This window comes from Triturus cristatus, chromosome 6 (genome assembly GCF_964204655.1).
Source record: "Triturus cristatus chromosome 6, aTriCri1.1, whole genome shotgun sequence".
Classification (NCBI taxonomy): Eukaryota; Metazoa; Chordata; class Amphibia; order Caudata; family Salamandridae; genus Triturus; species Triturus cristatus.
Window position 1 is genome coordinate 1,824,438,334 of NC_140589.1, and position 13,061 is coordinate 1,824,451,394.

The following is a 13,061-nucleotide window of genomic DNA, read 5'->3' on the forward strand; positions in this document are numbered from 1 at the left end:
ACCACCACCCTGCGGAGTGGGAGTGGGGCTGTTTCCAACAGTCTGGAACTGAGTTACCTTCTTTACCGGAAACAATGTGTCTTTTAGAGCCATAACCAGTTGGCCATGTATATCAATTGGACTGGTCGATAGGCCAATTTTCCCCATTTCCTCAAGAAATGGTATGATAATCTCGTAAAGTTCCGCAAGTTTACTGTCAGACGTTAGGAATTTAGGCCATTTGACCCTCCTTCTGCAATTTGCAATAATCAGTGGACTAGTATCTTTGTTTACAATCGGTGAGGGATTTTTTAGACCAAAGCTCCCTGGTTTAAGGGTCAATGCTAGGGCATTGTGGTCACTATCAAACCTCTCAATGACCTCAAATTTATAAATCCTATCCCAGAACCTAACTTCCAAAAAGATATAATCGATTATTGAGGTATGATTTGGTCGGTTAAATGTTGCCTTCCCAGGTCTATCTGGATTCACCCTGCCATTGCATGCTCGTAGTGATGCCGCTAGGGCCAGCGACTGCAATTGCAAAACAGGGGGAGTCCAGACCTTAACCAACGGTATCAACGGATCAGGGATATTCCATAATAAATCTACTTCGTCAGCATCTCCTAAATTTGGGTCCCAAAGAGGCTCAAAGTGACAATTAAAGTCCCCACCCAGTAGTATCACAGTGGAGGGGTCGAGAGACTGTATAAGTTTAGACAGTTCGACAATGGTCTCGGATTCATGGCCCCGCTTGTTTGGCCTTGCATAAACATTTATCAGTGCAATTTTAGGGCCATTTACTGGATCCAATAAAACGAGTTGTACATCCCGAGAGTTGGTTTGGATTTCCACTGCCTTTACTCCTAGGCATGTACCAACCCATATGGACAGGCCACCCGAAGGTCTACCCCTAGTGCCCATACTTGCCAAAATATCATATGTAGCAAAGCCCAAAACCACACTCTCATTAAGCAGCCAGGTTTCCTGGAACAAACAGATATCAAAAGTGGCAATAAACGCACCCCACTCAGCAATAGGAAGCTTATTTTTAAGACCCGCCACATTCCACGAAAGGATTCTAACATGGTCAGCAGCCATAGCATTCTTAGATAATACCAGGTCCAGAGAACCAATAGAATTGCTCAACATAGGTAAACCAACACCAGCCCCTTCGACAGGTATAGAATTTATGGGGAGGCAAAGAGTAGAAAAAGGGATAGGAAGGGATTCAACAAGGGGTTCTAAAATCTGGGTCTCCGTACACTGCACAGATCGTTCACTTGGGTCAGGTTTGCCAATATCCAATGGTCTAAAGATGTCATTTGGATTAGATTGGGCAGGAACAGGGGGTGAGTTAGTCAGTGACCACGTATGTCAGTCACATCCGTCGAGGCCAGAAAGAGCTTCATATCTATTAACAGCCTCGAACGGCGTGAATGGCATCAGGTGGTCTATCCTCCTGCTTCTATTCCCATAATTCCTAGGCGGTATGGTATCCCACCTTGGGGCATTATCCAAAGCTTTTGGAATATAGTTTGGCTCTAGTAATGTATAGCCACCGTCAGAGGGTGCACGTAGGTTAATCTGGGGAAAATCACAAACTACAGGGTACCCAACTCTGGTCTCTTGGGTTCTGGGATAGAAATATGTAAGTTCAAGGGGGACAATAAAATTGCCAGGGTTCCCTACTGGCCAATTTAGGATGTGTCTAACAGCCTTGGGATCTCTAAAATTTATAACGATTAAGTCCCCCTTGATATCCTTCACCCTGCTTCCTAGCCAAGAGAGTCGGCGTACATGGAGGATCTCACCATTGATGTTATAGGGAAGGGGACGATTCTGTCTTAACCAGTATACTGTTTTGTTTTTAAGTTGATAGAACCCTTCCCTCCTGCCTTCTGGTAGTTTAGGAACTCCCGCTAGTACAACTACGTAAGGGACAGATTCTGGAGGTAATTCCACTTGGGGCTCCTTACATTTTATATCCTTAACAGTACTAGAACTCCTATCGACACCCATATTTCCCACACCCTGATTTTTTTCGGCCCTAGATGTCGTGCTGGGAGCGGGTGGGACTGAATGCCTTACAGGTTTGGGAGATGTAGGCCTCTGTTGCCTGGGATCTGAAATCATACTACCTACAGTTGGACATTCACTTAAGGCAGGAATAGACGAAGGCGTGATAGCTACAGGGGGATGGGCTAGAACCGATAGGTCCTTAGCCTGCCCTACTTTACTACAAGTTGCCAACTCTAGATTCCGTAGCCTTTCCTCTACCCTCTTTAACCTCTCAATAATTGGTAAAATAAATGACCTTATGAGCTGTTCAATATTTGCCAACTGGTCAATATGCTGTGTTTCCTTAAGTGGGCAATGTGAGGTAGCAACCAATTCCACTGATATCGGAGCTGTGTTAGAGGCAACCTTTGGGGCAGGTGTATTTACTATAGTGGCCTTAGGAGTAGGGGCATCCATGTTAATGGCATTATTATTTTTTTTTTTCCCAAAGTCACTATGGCTAGTCCTAAGTCTGCTTGGATCTCCCCCCTTTTTCCTCCTTTTAATTGGAGGAGGACCAGGAACTTTAGAAGACACTAATTTCCTAGTCTTCTTTTTGGCTATCACCGCGTTTGGCAAAGGAGAATTTACTATCTCTTCTATGTCCACTGGAGAATTAGCGTGGGTGGAGATAGAGTTCGTATAGACAATATCGTGCGGGTTGTGTGGAAGACTTCGGGGGGATAACTCCCGCAAGAGTACAGGAACGCTATCTGTAGACAACAAGTCATCACTTTCATTAAGAGGGCTGGCATCAGGCAAGGTAACTTGTTGGCTTAAATCTATGAAGGGCCTATTCTTCATGTATTCCACTGACTGGCGACGCTCAGCCCGTCGCCCAGCTAAAGTGTCTTCCTTCCCTCCATCTATGAGAACCTTACTGAAATAGCGATCTAATGTACCTTTCATGGGACCCCCTGCCTTACTCAATGTCACAATATCGTGACTCTCGGCCATAATTGACAAATAATATGGTGTACAGCGTATGACCCTCACGCCGGACAGAGTATGACCCCCGCCCGGCCTCCTCTGGCCTCTGAGGGCCTCAAAGGGTCCACCTTTTGCCCGCCTGCGTTCCGCTCACGCAAAAGAGGAAGGGAGTAAAATAGGGAAGATAATTGATAGGGGAGGTCGGGAAGAGGACCAGGTGCGACAAATCAATCAAACAACAAAGCGCCCTGCTCCTCGCAGTCCCGTGATGGCAAATAATACAAGTCTATCCCTTTAGCTCCTCAAACGAAAGGAGAGTTCATCACATCTGCCCCAAACAGAAAGAGTCACGGTCCAAAACCTCAAGTGGCGCCCGCGAAGCGGGGGCCAGGAAGCACTTTATGCAGGCAAAGGGAAAAGTCGGGAAGAGGACCAGGTGCAGCAAATCAGTCAAACAGCAAAGTGCCCTGGTCCTCGCAGTCCCGCGATGGCAAATAATACAAGTCTATCCCTGTAGCTCCTCAAACGGAAGGGGAGTTCACCACATCTGCCCCAAACAGAAAGTGACACAGTCCAAAACCTCAAGTTGGAATAGCAGTACAGCAGTACTGCAAAGGGGTAACAATGTCAGTTACAGTTAAAAATAGGAAGTGAGTGGTGCTCACCTGGCGAGTAACCTCTAGCTGTCCTCAGTTGTCAGGGGTATGGCCCAGACCAGACTCCTCCGGGCTCTGACGCGCTGCGGGAGGCGCACCGGCCTTAAAAAGGCTAACCCGCCTCAGCTGGCGATGTGGGCGTGTCCAACCCAGAGGGTCGCTGGGTATGGTAGTTCGATGCAATACACGCCGTTCCCCTCACGGCTTGCTGACAAAGTGGAGGTGAGTGTAACCAACAGGAACACAGCCGTTCCCCTCACGGCAGAATTCAAACTGCTCCAAGCGCGTCCCGCGCTGCGGGAGGCGCACCGGCCTTAAAAAGGCTAACCCGCCTCAGCTGGCGATGTGGGCGTGTCCAACCCAGAGGGTCGCTGGGTATGGTAGTTCGATGCAATACACGCCGTTCCCCTCACGGCTTGCTGACAAAGTGGAGGTGAGTGTAACCAACAGGAACACAGCCGTTCCCCTCACGGCAGAATTCAAACTGCTCCAAGCGCGTCCCGCGCTGTGGGAGGCGCACCGGCCTTAAAAAGGCTAACCCGCCTCAGCTGGCGATGTGGGCGTGTCCAACCCAGAGGGTCGCTGGGTATGGTAGTTCGATGCAATACACGCCGTTCCCCTCACGGCTTGCTGACAAAGTGGAGGTGAGTGTAACCAACAGGAACACAGCCGTTCCCCTCACGGCAGAATTCAAACTGCTCCAAGCGCAAGATCTGTGCAATTGGGACTCTACATTTTTTAACAAAGCACTCTAAAAAGGCAAGGTTGAGAACTCTGGAAAAATGTTGAGTTCTGAAATGATTTCAGGTGAAATGTGTCTCTGGCACATCAGTGCTGCACTGTCCCACAGTTTACACAAGCAATGGTCAGTGGAGGAAGGAAAAAGAAATGCCTCATAGTCAGAACTACTTTGTGGACACCATGTACTTATGACCCATGGCTTGCATAAGTGAGGGGTAAAGGCTAACACACCTACCCCTAAGTTAGGGGTGGAATTGGAAATGTAACCACTGGCATAAGTGGGCCCTTTATAATCCATGCAAGTTCAATGCCGCTGCCGAGTGTAACGGAGATAGGGGCGGGAAGCTTGTTACCACGAGGTGGACCTCGTCACTATGCCCCGGTGGCTCATGGGAGCCAATGCATAACAAAGCCGAGAGCGTGCACCCACTGCTCTATTATGCATGGCTAGCAGGGCGGAAACTGCAATCGTTGTGCATCCAGGTCAGCCCTCCAGCCCCTCAGTTTCCATGAAATTGATTATTGTTCAGGGATTCCCTTATTTCACCAATTAGCTAGCAATGCTTGTGTACCGAGACCTCCCTGAAATCAAATGGCCAATTCAGAACAAACATTATTAAAAATAAAGTTATTAATGTTGTTATTATGTTTTAATATGAATATTATTGATAGTATTATTAGTAGCAATATTAATATTGAGATAAATAGGTGTATTGTAGTGATACTACAAGTGTGGCTCAATGGTTAGAGCGGCAGACCCTGATGCAGAGGTCTGGCCCGGACCAGGGTTCAATTCCCGCCTCGGCGGGTCTTGGGCTCAATTTCCCCGGACCCGATAATTCTCGCCTCGGTGCCTATTCTAATCATGGGTCCCACTCTGCAACTCTGGGCAATAGCTTGCTTACTCTCCACAACGGCCCCAAAAGCGCTAGGATGCCTGGCTTCACCTTGGGGGCACCCAGGAGTGGGCACTTCACAGGGAAAGGCCAGGAAGGGTTCCACAGCGGTATGTGCACAGCGCCTGAGAGACGCTTTCGGGGGTGTGCGGAGCGCTATATAAATGCAGTACATTTACATTTATACTAATAATAGTGTTTATTAGTAGTGGTAGAAGTAACAATAGTTTATTATAATTGCTAATATTATTGTTAACATGTCGATGGAAAGACAAAAGTATTTACTCTTTTGGTTTCTCTCTCTGGACAGGTGCATTGTGGGATGAGACGCGTGCTCACTAATGGAGCGCTCCCTGCCCTGAGAGTGCTCAGGCTTCCGCGAGCCACGTGAATGAATAAATAAGTAAAATCCACTATACTCACACAGGAATGCATTTCACAAAAATCCGAGTGCTTTGAGGACACCAAGAATTGGAAAACATAAAAAGCTCATCTATTCCACTAAAGTTGGATTTAACGTCCATGCATGAATTACAGCTGCAAAGCACCCAGAAGGCACTTCATTCGCAGTGTTGGGCTATTCAGCAATCCAGAATGGATTCCTGTGATTGCTTGTCCCTCTGGGGCCTTCTGGCACGCCTGCGGAGCCTCCATGTGCAAGCCTGTGCTGCTTACGTTGGTTAAGCATGCCTAATGCACTTCCATTGATTTCAATGTCCTCAGATGATCGTTCGATGGTCCCTCTTGGAGAAAAAGGCACTTCCCTCCAAAAAGTAAAAATGAATACATTAATAAAAAATGCGCATTGTCGTAAGCCACTCCTGGCAATCCAAAAAAGAAGCTTGAAACTATGGCAACGTAGCAAGTTGCTCCAAACAAATTCACCATACAGACCAGCAAATGCAGTGCGAGACTGAGAGACTAAACTGACTTAGCAACATTAAAGCCACTTGGATAAAACATAGAGGAGGAAACATAGGTGCGGCCTAGATTTATTCTCCGAAAAACTGACATGAGTTATTGATACTGTATAATATCTCTATCAGTAATATTCATGTATTTGATCAATAAGAATGTTGAGTAAAACCGCAAAATAATTAGTAAAATATTCCAGTAGGTAGCTACAACTACCTCTGATCATAAGTTACACTTGTTTGGGGTATTTACTCAACTTTTCTGCCAAAAGAGGCACAACTGATGATTATCAGAAAGAACATGTGAACGTTGCGTCCAATTTACAAAGCTTTTTCAAGACATACTCTGTGAAATTGAGAAGTCACATGTAATGCACATCTACTCACAGAAACATCTTTGTGAAGACGGCCTAAGGGTGAACAGAATTAAAATTCCACCTGTTGATTTGTTACAAATTGACAACTAAGTTTCTCAACTTCAAGCAAATCCACCTAGGCTAGGGATGACATTTCTCACAATTTAACTAAATTATATATTTTTTAAACTTTGGAACTTCGAGAAATTGACAAAACTTTTATTTTTTAAACTTCCCCAGATTTAAAGCAGAATATGTTCATCACCTCCAGGCATTCCTAACCAGCCCTTTGCATTTACAGAACAAAAACATTTACGCCAGCTTCCCCAGCTCATTGCAGAATTACGCACTGTGTGATGGAACTGGAAAGTGGACACATATTTAATTGAACTTGGGGAATGCTTTTTCTCTAAATCAAAAACATTTTTCTAAAACGTTCTGCCCTCCCTCTTCCTTTTGAAATGAGCGTGCTCATTGGGGCACTCTGACACATTTTCGGCATCGCTTAGATCTCAAACTTAAATGTGCAACCTAGATGTGCTACAATGTGTGGGGAATCTTCTGATGAATGTTTGTGAACATATACTAAGACGTCATAGGTTTGTGCAGATGCTGAGCAATGGATGAAGAGCGCCGATCGATAGTCCATGTTCATGTGATTTTTTGGAAAACGTCAGGATGACAACACACCTGAAGCTGTCTTTAGGCTAGACCTAAAACAGTTTTACAGTTTCTAACCCACACATGTATATATCAACAACATAAAAATACGCACACGTGTGGTTAAAAACGCAGACTTGTGTTCTGCTGTGCGACATACATTCACACGTGTCTTACCTTCATGTCCAATGCACACCTATTGTTTTTGTTAATAATTCAAACATTATTTTGCAGACAATTGGGGGTGTAACTAACTCATGCATCGATTGCCCCTTTCTTGTAAATCCGCCCTGGGTGTACAGAAGTATCTGTCATGACAATGTCGTGATAAGGTTTCTCTGACATCCGCACGCTATCTTGGCCCCCGTCTTACTCAAATGTTTGTTTTGGCCTGTCATCTCTCAACTGGTGAATTTGGTGAAAATGAGGACATAGTGGGGACTGCACCCTCCTCTGGAGGCGAAGTGTGTCAGCGAGCAGTGTGTGAGGTACAAGCGTGGGCCTCTGACAGACCCTCACACATGGGGGCTGTTTAGCATGCAGGTCGAGCGGCGCAGATGGCAAACTAACATTCCTCCCAGACACACACAAACACATGCTCCCGCCAGCGGGGCCCTCTGCCCCCGCCTCCCTCCCCCCGTCCATTCAAGGAAGCCTCCTCCAGAAAAGCATCAGCCACCTTCAACAATAGCAAAGCCCGGCAACGGGAGGGGGCTGAGGTGGGGGGGCCGAGGGAGGGAGAAGGGGGGGAGGGACCACCACTGGGACAGGATCACGGATACTGAGAGCAGAGGGAGCATGGAGTGTTAGTGACAGTTGTATATGAAGACAGAGACAGGGGACGGAGGGACCACAGACCTGGATTAGATGAGATAGGGAAGGATCAGCATGAGGAGAGATGCTGAGGAGGGACCATGCAACTGCTTGGAGAGAGAGATCAGCATGAGTAGAGAGACTGAGGAGGGATCACGAAACCCCTTGAAGATCAACATGAGGAGAGAGGCTGAGGAGGGACCATGCAATCCTTTAGAGATCAGCATGAGGGGAGAGGCTGAGGAGGGACCATGCAGCTCCTTGGAGAGAGAGATCAGCATGAGGGGAGAGGCTGAGGAGGGACCATGCAAGCCCTTGGAGATCAGCATGAGGAGAGTGGCTGAGGAGGGACCATGCAACCCCTTAGAGATCAGCATGAGAAGAGAGGCTTTGGAGGGACCATGCAAGCCCTTGGAGATCAGCAAGAGGAGAGAGGCTGAGGAGGGACCATGCAACCCCTTAGAGAAAGATCAGAATGAGAAGAGCGGCTGAGGCTGGACCGTACAACCCCTTGGAAATATGCATGAGGAGAGTGAGTGAGGAGGGACCATGCAACCCCTTGGAGATCAGCATGAGGAGAGAGGCTGAGGAGGGATCATGCAACCCCTTGGAGATCAGCATGAAGAGAGGGAGTGAGGAGGGACCATGCAACCCCTTGGAGATCAGCATGAGGAGAGAGGCTGAGGCGGGACCATGCAACCCCTCAGAGAGACATCAGCATGAGGAGAGTGAGTGAGGAGGGACCATGCAACCCCTTGGAGATCAGCATGAGGAGAGAGGCTGAGGAGGGATCATGCAACCCCTTGGAGATCAGCATGAAGAGAGGGAGTGAGGAGGGACCATGCAACCCCTTGGAGATCAGCATGAGGAGAGTGAGTGAGGAGAGACCATGCAACCCCCTGGAGAGATCAGCATGAGGAGAGGGACTGAGGAGGGACCATGCAACCCCTTGGAGAGATCAGCATGAGGAGAGGGACTGAGGAGGGACCATGCAACCCCTTGGAGATCAGCATGATGAGAGTGATGGAGAAAGGACCATGCAACCCCTTGGAGAGATTAGCATGAGGAGAGGGACTGTGGAGGGACCATGCAACCCCTGGAGTGATCAGCATGAGGAGAGTGGCTGAGGAGGGACCATGCAGCCCCTTGGAGATCAGCATGAGGAAAGTGGCTGAGGAGGAACCATGCAAACCCTTGGAGCGAGATCAGCATGAAAAGAGAGGCTGCGGAGGGACCATCCAACCCCTTGGAGATATCGACACGAGGAGAGAGGTTGAGGAGGGACCATGCACGCCCTGGAGAGATCAGCATGAGGAGTGGCTGAGGAGGGACCATGCAACCTCTGCAGTGGAGGAGGTAAGATTAGGGAGAGACGCAAAGGAGGGAGCAGCAAAATCTGGAAGATATCAGGATGGGGAAGGAGGCTGAGGAGAAACCATGCAAAGCCCGGAGGAGATAAAGTTATGGAGAGAGGCAGAGGAGGGGCCACGTGGACCCTGAGAAGATCAGGGTGAGGAGAGAAAGACCATGCAGAGCCTGGAGGAGATAAGGTTATGGAGAGAGGCAGAGCAGGGACATTGCAAAGCCCAGAGGAGATAATCCTGTGGAGAGAGGCAGAGGAGGGACCATACAGCCCCATAGGAGATAATCTTGTGGAGAGAGGCAGAGGGAGGACCATACAAATGCCCATAGGAGATAAGGTTGTGGAGCAAGGCAGAGGGGGGCCAGGCAACCCCTGAGGACATTAAAGTGAGGAAAGAGGCACAGAGGGCCAAGAAAGATGATATTGGGTAGAGAGGTAGAGGAGGGACCATGCAAAGCCAGGAAGAGATCAGGGTGAGGAGAGAGGAAGAAGAGAGGAGGGACCATGCAAAGCCAGGAAGAGATCAGGGTGAGGAGAGAGGAGGAGGAGAGGAGGGACCATGCAAACCCAGGAAGACATCCGGGTGAGGAGAGAGGTAGAGGAGGGACCATGCAAACCCTGGAAGAGATCAGGGTGAGGAGAGAGGTAGAGGAGGGACCATGCAAACCCTGGAAGAGATCAGGAAGAGGAGAGAGGTAGAGGAGGGGCCATGCAAACCTAGGAAGAAATCAGGGTGAGGAGGAGAGGAGGAACCATGCAAAGCCAGGATGAGATCAGGGTGAGGAGAGAGGAGGAGGAGAGGAGGGACTATGCAAACCCAAGAAGAGATCAGGGTGAGGAGAGAGGAGGAGGAGAGGAGGGACCATGCAAACCCAGGATGAGATGAGGGTGAGGAGAGAGGAGGAGGAGAGGAGGGACTATGCAAACCCAGGAAGAGATCAGGGTGAGGAGAGAGGAGGAGGAGGGACAGTGCAAGCCCTGGAAAAGATCAGAGTGAGGAGAGAGGAGGAGGAGAGGAGGGACCATGCAAACCCAGGATGAGATCAGGGTGAGGAGAGAGGAGAGAGGAAAGAGGAAGAAGAGAGGAGGGACCTTGCAAACCCAGGAAGAGATAAGGGTGAGGAGAGAGGTAGAGGAGGGACCGTGCAAGCCCTGGAATGGATCAGAGTGAGGAGAGAGGAGGAGGAGAAGAGGGACCATGCAAACCCAGGATGAGATGAGGGTGAGGAGAGAGGAGGAGGAGAGGAGGGACTATGCAAACCCAGGAAGAGATCAGGGTGAGGAGAGAGGAGGAGGAGAGGAGGGACCATGCAAACCCAGGATGAGATCAGGGTGAGGAGAGAGGAGGAGGAGGGACCGTGCAAGCCCTGGTAAAGATCAGAGTGAGGAGAGAGGAGGAGGAGAGGAGGGACCTTGCAAACCCAGGAAGAGATCAGGGTGAGGAGAGAGGAGGAGGAGAGGAGGGACCATGCAAACCCAGGATGAGATCAGGGTGAGGAGAGAGGAGGAGGAGGGACCGTGCAAGCCCTGGTAAAGATCAGAGTGAGGAGAGAGGAGGAGGAGAGGAGGGACCATGCAAACCCAGGATGAGATCAGGGTGAGGAGAGAGGAGAGAGGAAAGAGGAAGAAGAGAGGAGGGACCTTGCAAACCCAGGAAGAGATAAGGGTGAGGAGAGAGGTAGAGGAGGGACCGTGCAAGCCCTGGAAAAGATCAGAGTGAGGAGAGAGGAGGAGGAGAGGAGGGACCATGCAAACCCAGGAAGAGATGAGGATTAGAAGAGAAGTGAAGGCAGAAGAGAGACCGCGGGGAAGAAAGGAGCGCGGAGGGATCATAGTGCCAGGCCGGGTAGGAGGAGGAGGGGGACATGTGAGCGGCCAGGAAGGTTAAGCCGCCCGCGGATGGGTCTGTGGGAGGCTGGGGGAGAAGGGGCGAGCCATACAAAGTCTGTCAGAGCGGTGTGTGTGCTGTGCATCCCTTGCCCGTCCCTGCCTGAACCCTGCAATGATAGTCGGGGGCTGAGACTGCCCCAAAGCCCACCCCACACGTGCGTCCCCGTCGTCACATGTCACATTCTACACAATATCACCAAATTGTGTGTAAAATAGCAACCAACAAGCCGCAAAAGTACGAAAAAATGCACTTCTGGGCACTTCGGGGAATGCGGGCATCTGTGCGAGCTGGACAGCCATGAAAGGGGGGGGGGGGGCTCGGTACTGGGCGGAGGGCTACATGTCTTCATAAGAATGTCAGTCGTGTTTGTGGGGGGTGTGCTACCCCGGGGAGGGGTGAAAGATGGGCCAGGTGGCGGAGGCTCGGGGCATGGTCCGCACCGGGTGAAAAAGGGCAGTGCCCATCAGCTCAGGGTACCATGGCTAGATTTTGTACGAATTGCACGTTGCATACTGGCACACACATGCACGGAACATAGCGCCAAGTGCATGAAACTTTGTCCCCCTCTATCCCCAACTTACAGCACACCCGTGCCCCCCCGTACCCGACCCCGTACCTTGTCCCAGGCGCACCAAGGTGGGCAGGCGGAATTTACTGACGATGACATCCAGAGGCAGCCCCACGGAGCTCCAGCCGAGCGCGGCCAGGCTGGCAGACAGCTTCTCCATCTTCGCCCCCCTGGGGGCTGCAGCATCCCCCTGCCCTGGCCGGGGGCGCGTCCGGGCTCGGGGGCTCCGCAGAGCCGCTCACCGCTGCCCCCTCATGCTCAGCAGCTCCTGGGAGCCAGGCGCGCACCGGCGGCGCCCACTGGCTGCATGGAGGGTCCTGACGCTCTCACTGGGGGCGTGCGGAGTGTGCGGGAGCCTCCTCGGCCCCTCCCATCGCAGCACCCTTCCCTCCCAGCACGGGGGGCTCGCCCCCAGCTGACTGCAAGCGCCGCCGAGTGCCTGCTACACTCACTGGGGACGGGACGAGTGTGTGTGAGGGCGCCTCCCGCGCCCCTCCCCTCGCAGCATCCCTCCTCAGCAGCACCAGTGCAAGTCACCAGAGCATCCTAGTGGAAGGAGGCGGGAAGGGGGCGCTATGCACCCAGAGGCATGCAGTGTGGGGGCGCGAACCGTGGGACATGCTCCACGGCGTGCACAGCACACGCCGTGAGGCATGCGCACGTTCACACTCACACACAACTTCAGTGTGGGGTGCATGCTTCGCAAGTTTGTAGCTTCGGGGCGATGTTTGGGTTGTTACATCATCCCCTGATACATGGATTATCTAATTGTTAGTTGGAACAGACACCTGTCCAAACCCCTCTGAAAACAACCACCCCCTCAAGAGGGCAGGGGGAAGGGAGTGAGTAATTAGTGTTTACTGAGACCTGGTGGCTTGCTGAAGTTCCATCGTGATGCTGTGCCCACCCCATTATTGTAAGAAAGTGGGTAATTGATCGAGGAATGTGAATGCAGACTACAAGTAAAAACGAGAATATCATTCAAAAGAGCTACATTAACTTGAGCCCAACCCCTGGCAGCTATGGCACGGAACAGACAGACTTAATTTAGGGCAATGTGTAAAGTATTCATCCAGTACTGAAACAGTAATAAAGTGGAAATGTAAAACAATAAAAATCCCAAACTGAATTAGAAACAGAGAGTAAAAATCACTAAACAAACGTTCACCAAAATGACAAAAATCAAATAAAGGAAACTGGAAATATGATTTTTTAATATTTCAAATGGGAACG

General features: G+C 50.2%; 1 protein-coding gene across 1 annotated transcript in view; it reads right to left on the minus strand.

The window, feature by feature from the left end:
• GAREM2 (GRB2 associated regulator of MAPK1 subtype 2) overlaps nt 1-12,273 on the minus strand; it is a 470,347-nt gene extending 458,074 nt beyond the window's left edge. Inside the window, exon 1 of the mRNA XM_085613200.1 lies at nt 11,877-12,273. Coding sequence (XP_085469326.1) covers nt 11,877-11,988 — 112 coding nt within the window. The 5' untranslated portion in view covers nt 11,989-12,273. The remainder of the gene's footprint in view (nt 1-11,876) is intronic.
• Between the last annotated feature and the right edge of the window lie 788 nt (nt 12,274-13,061).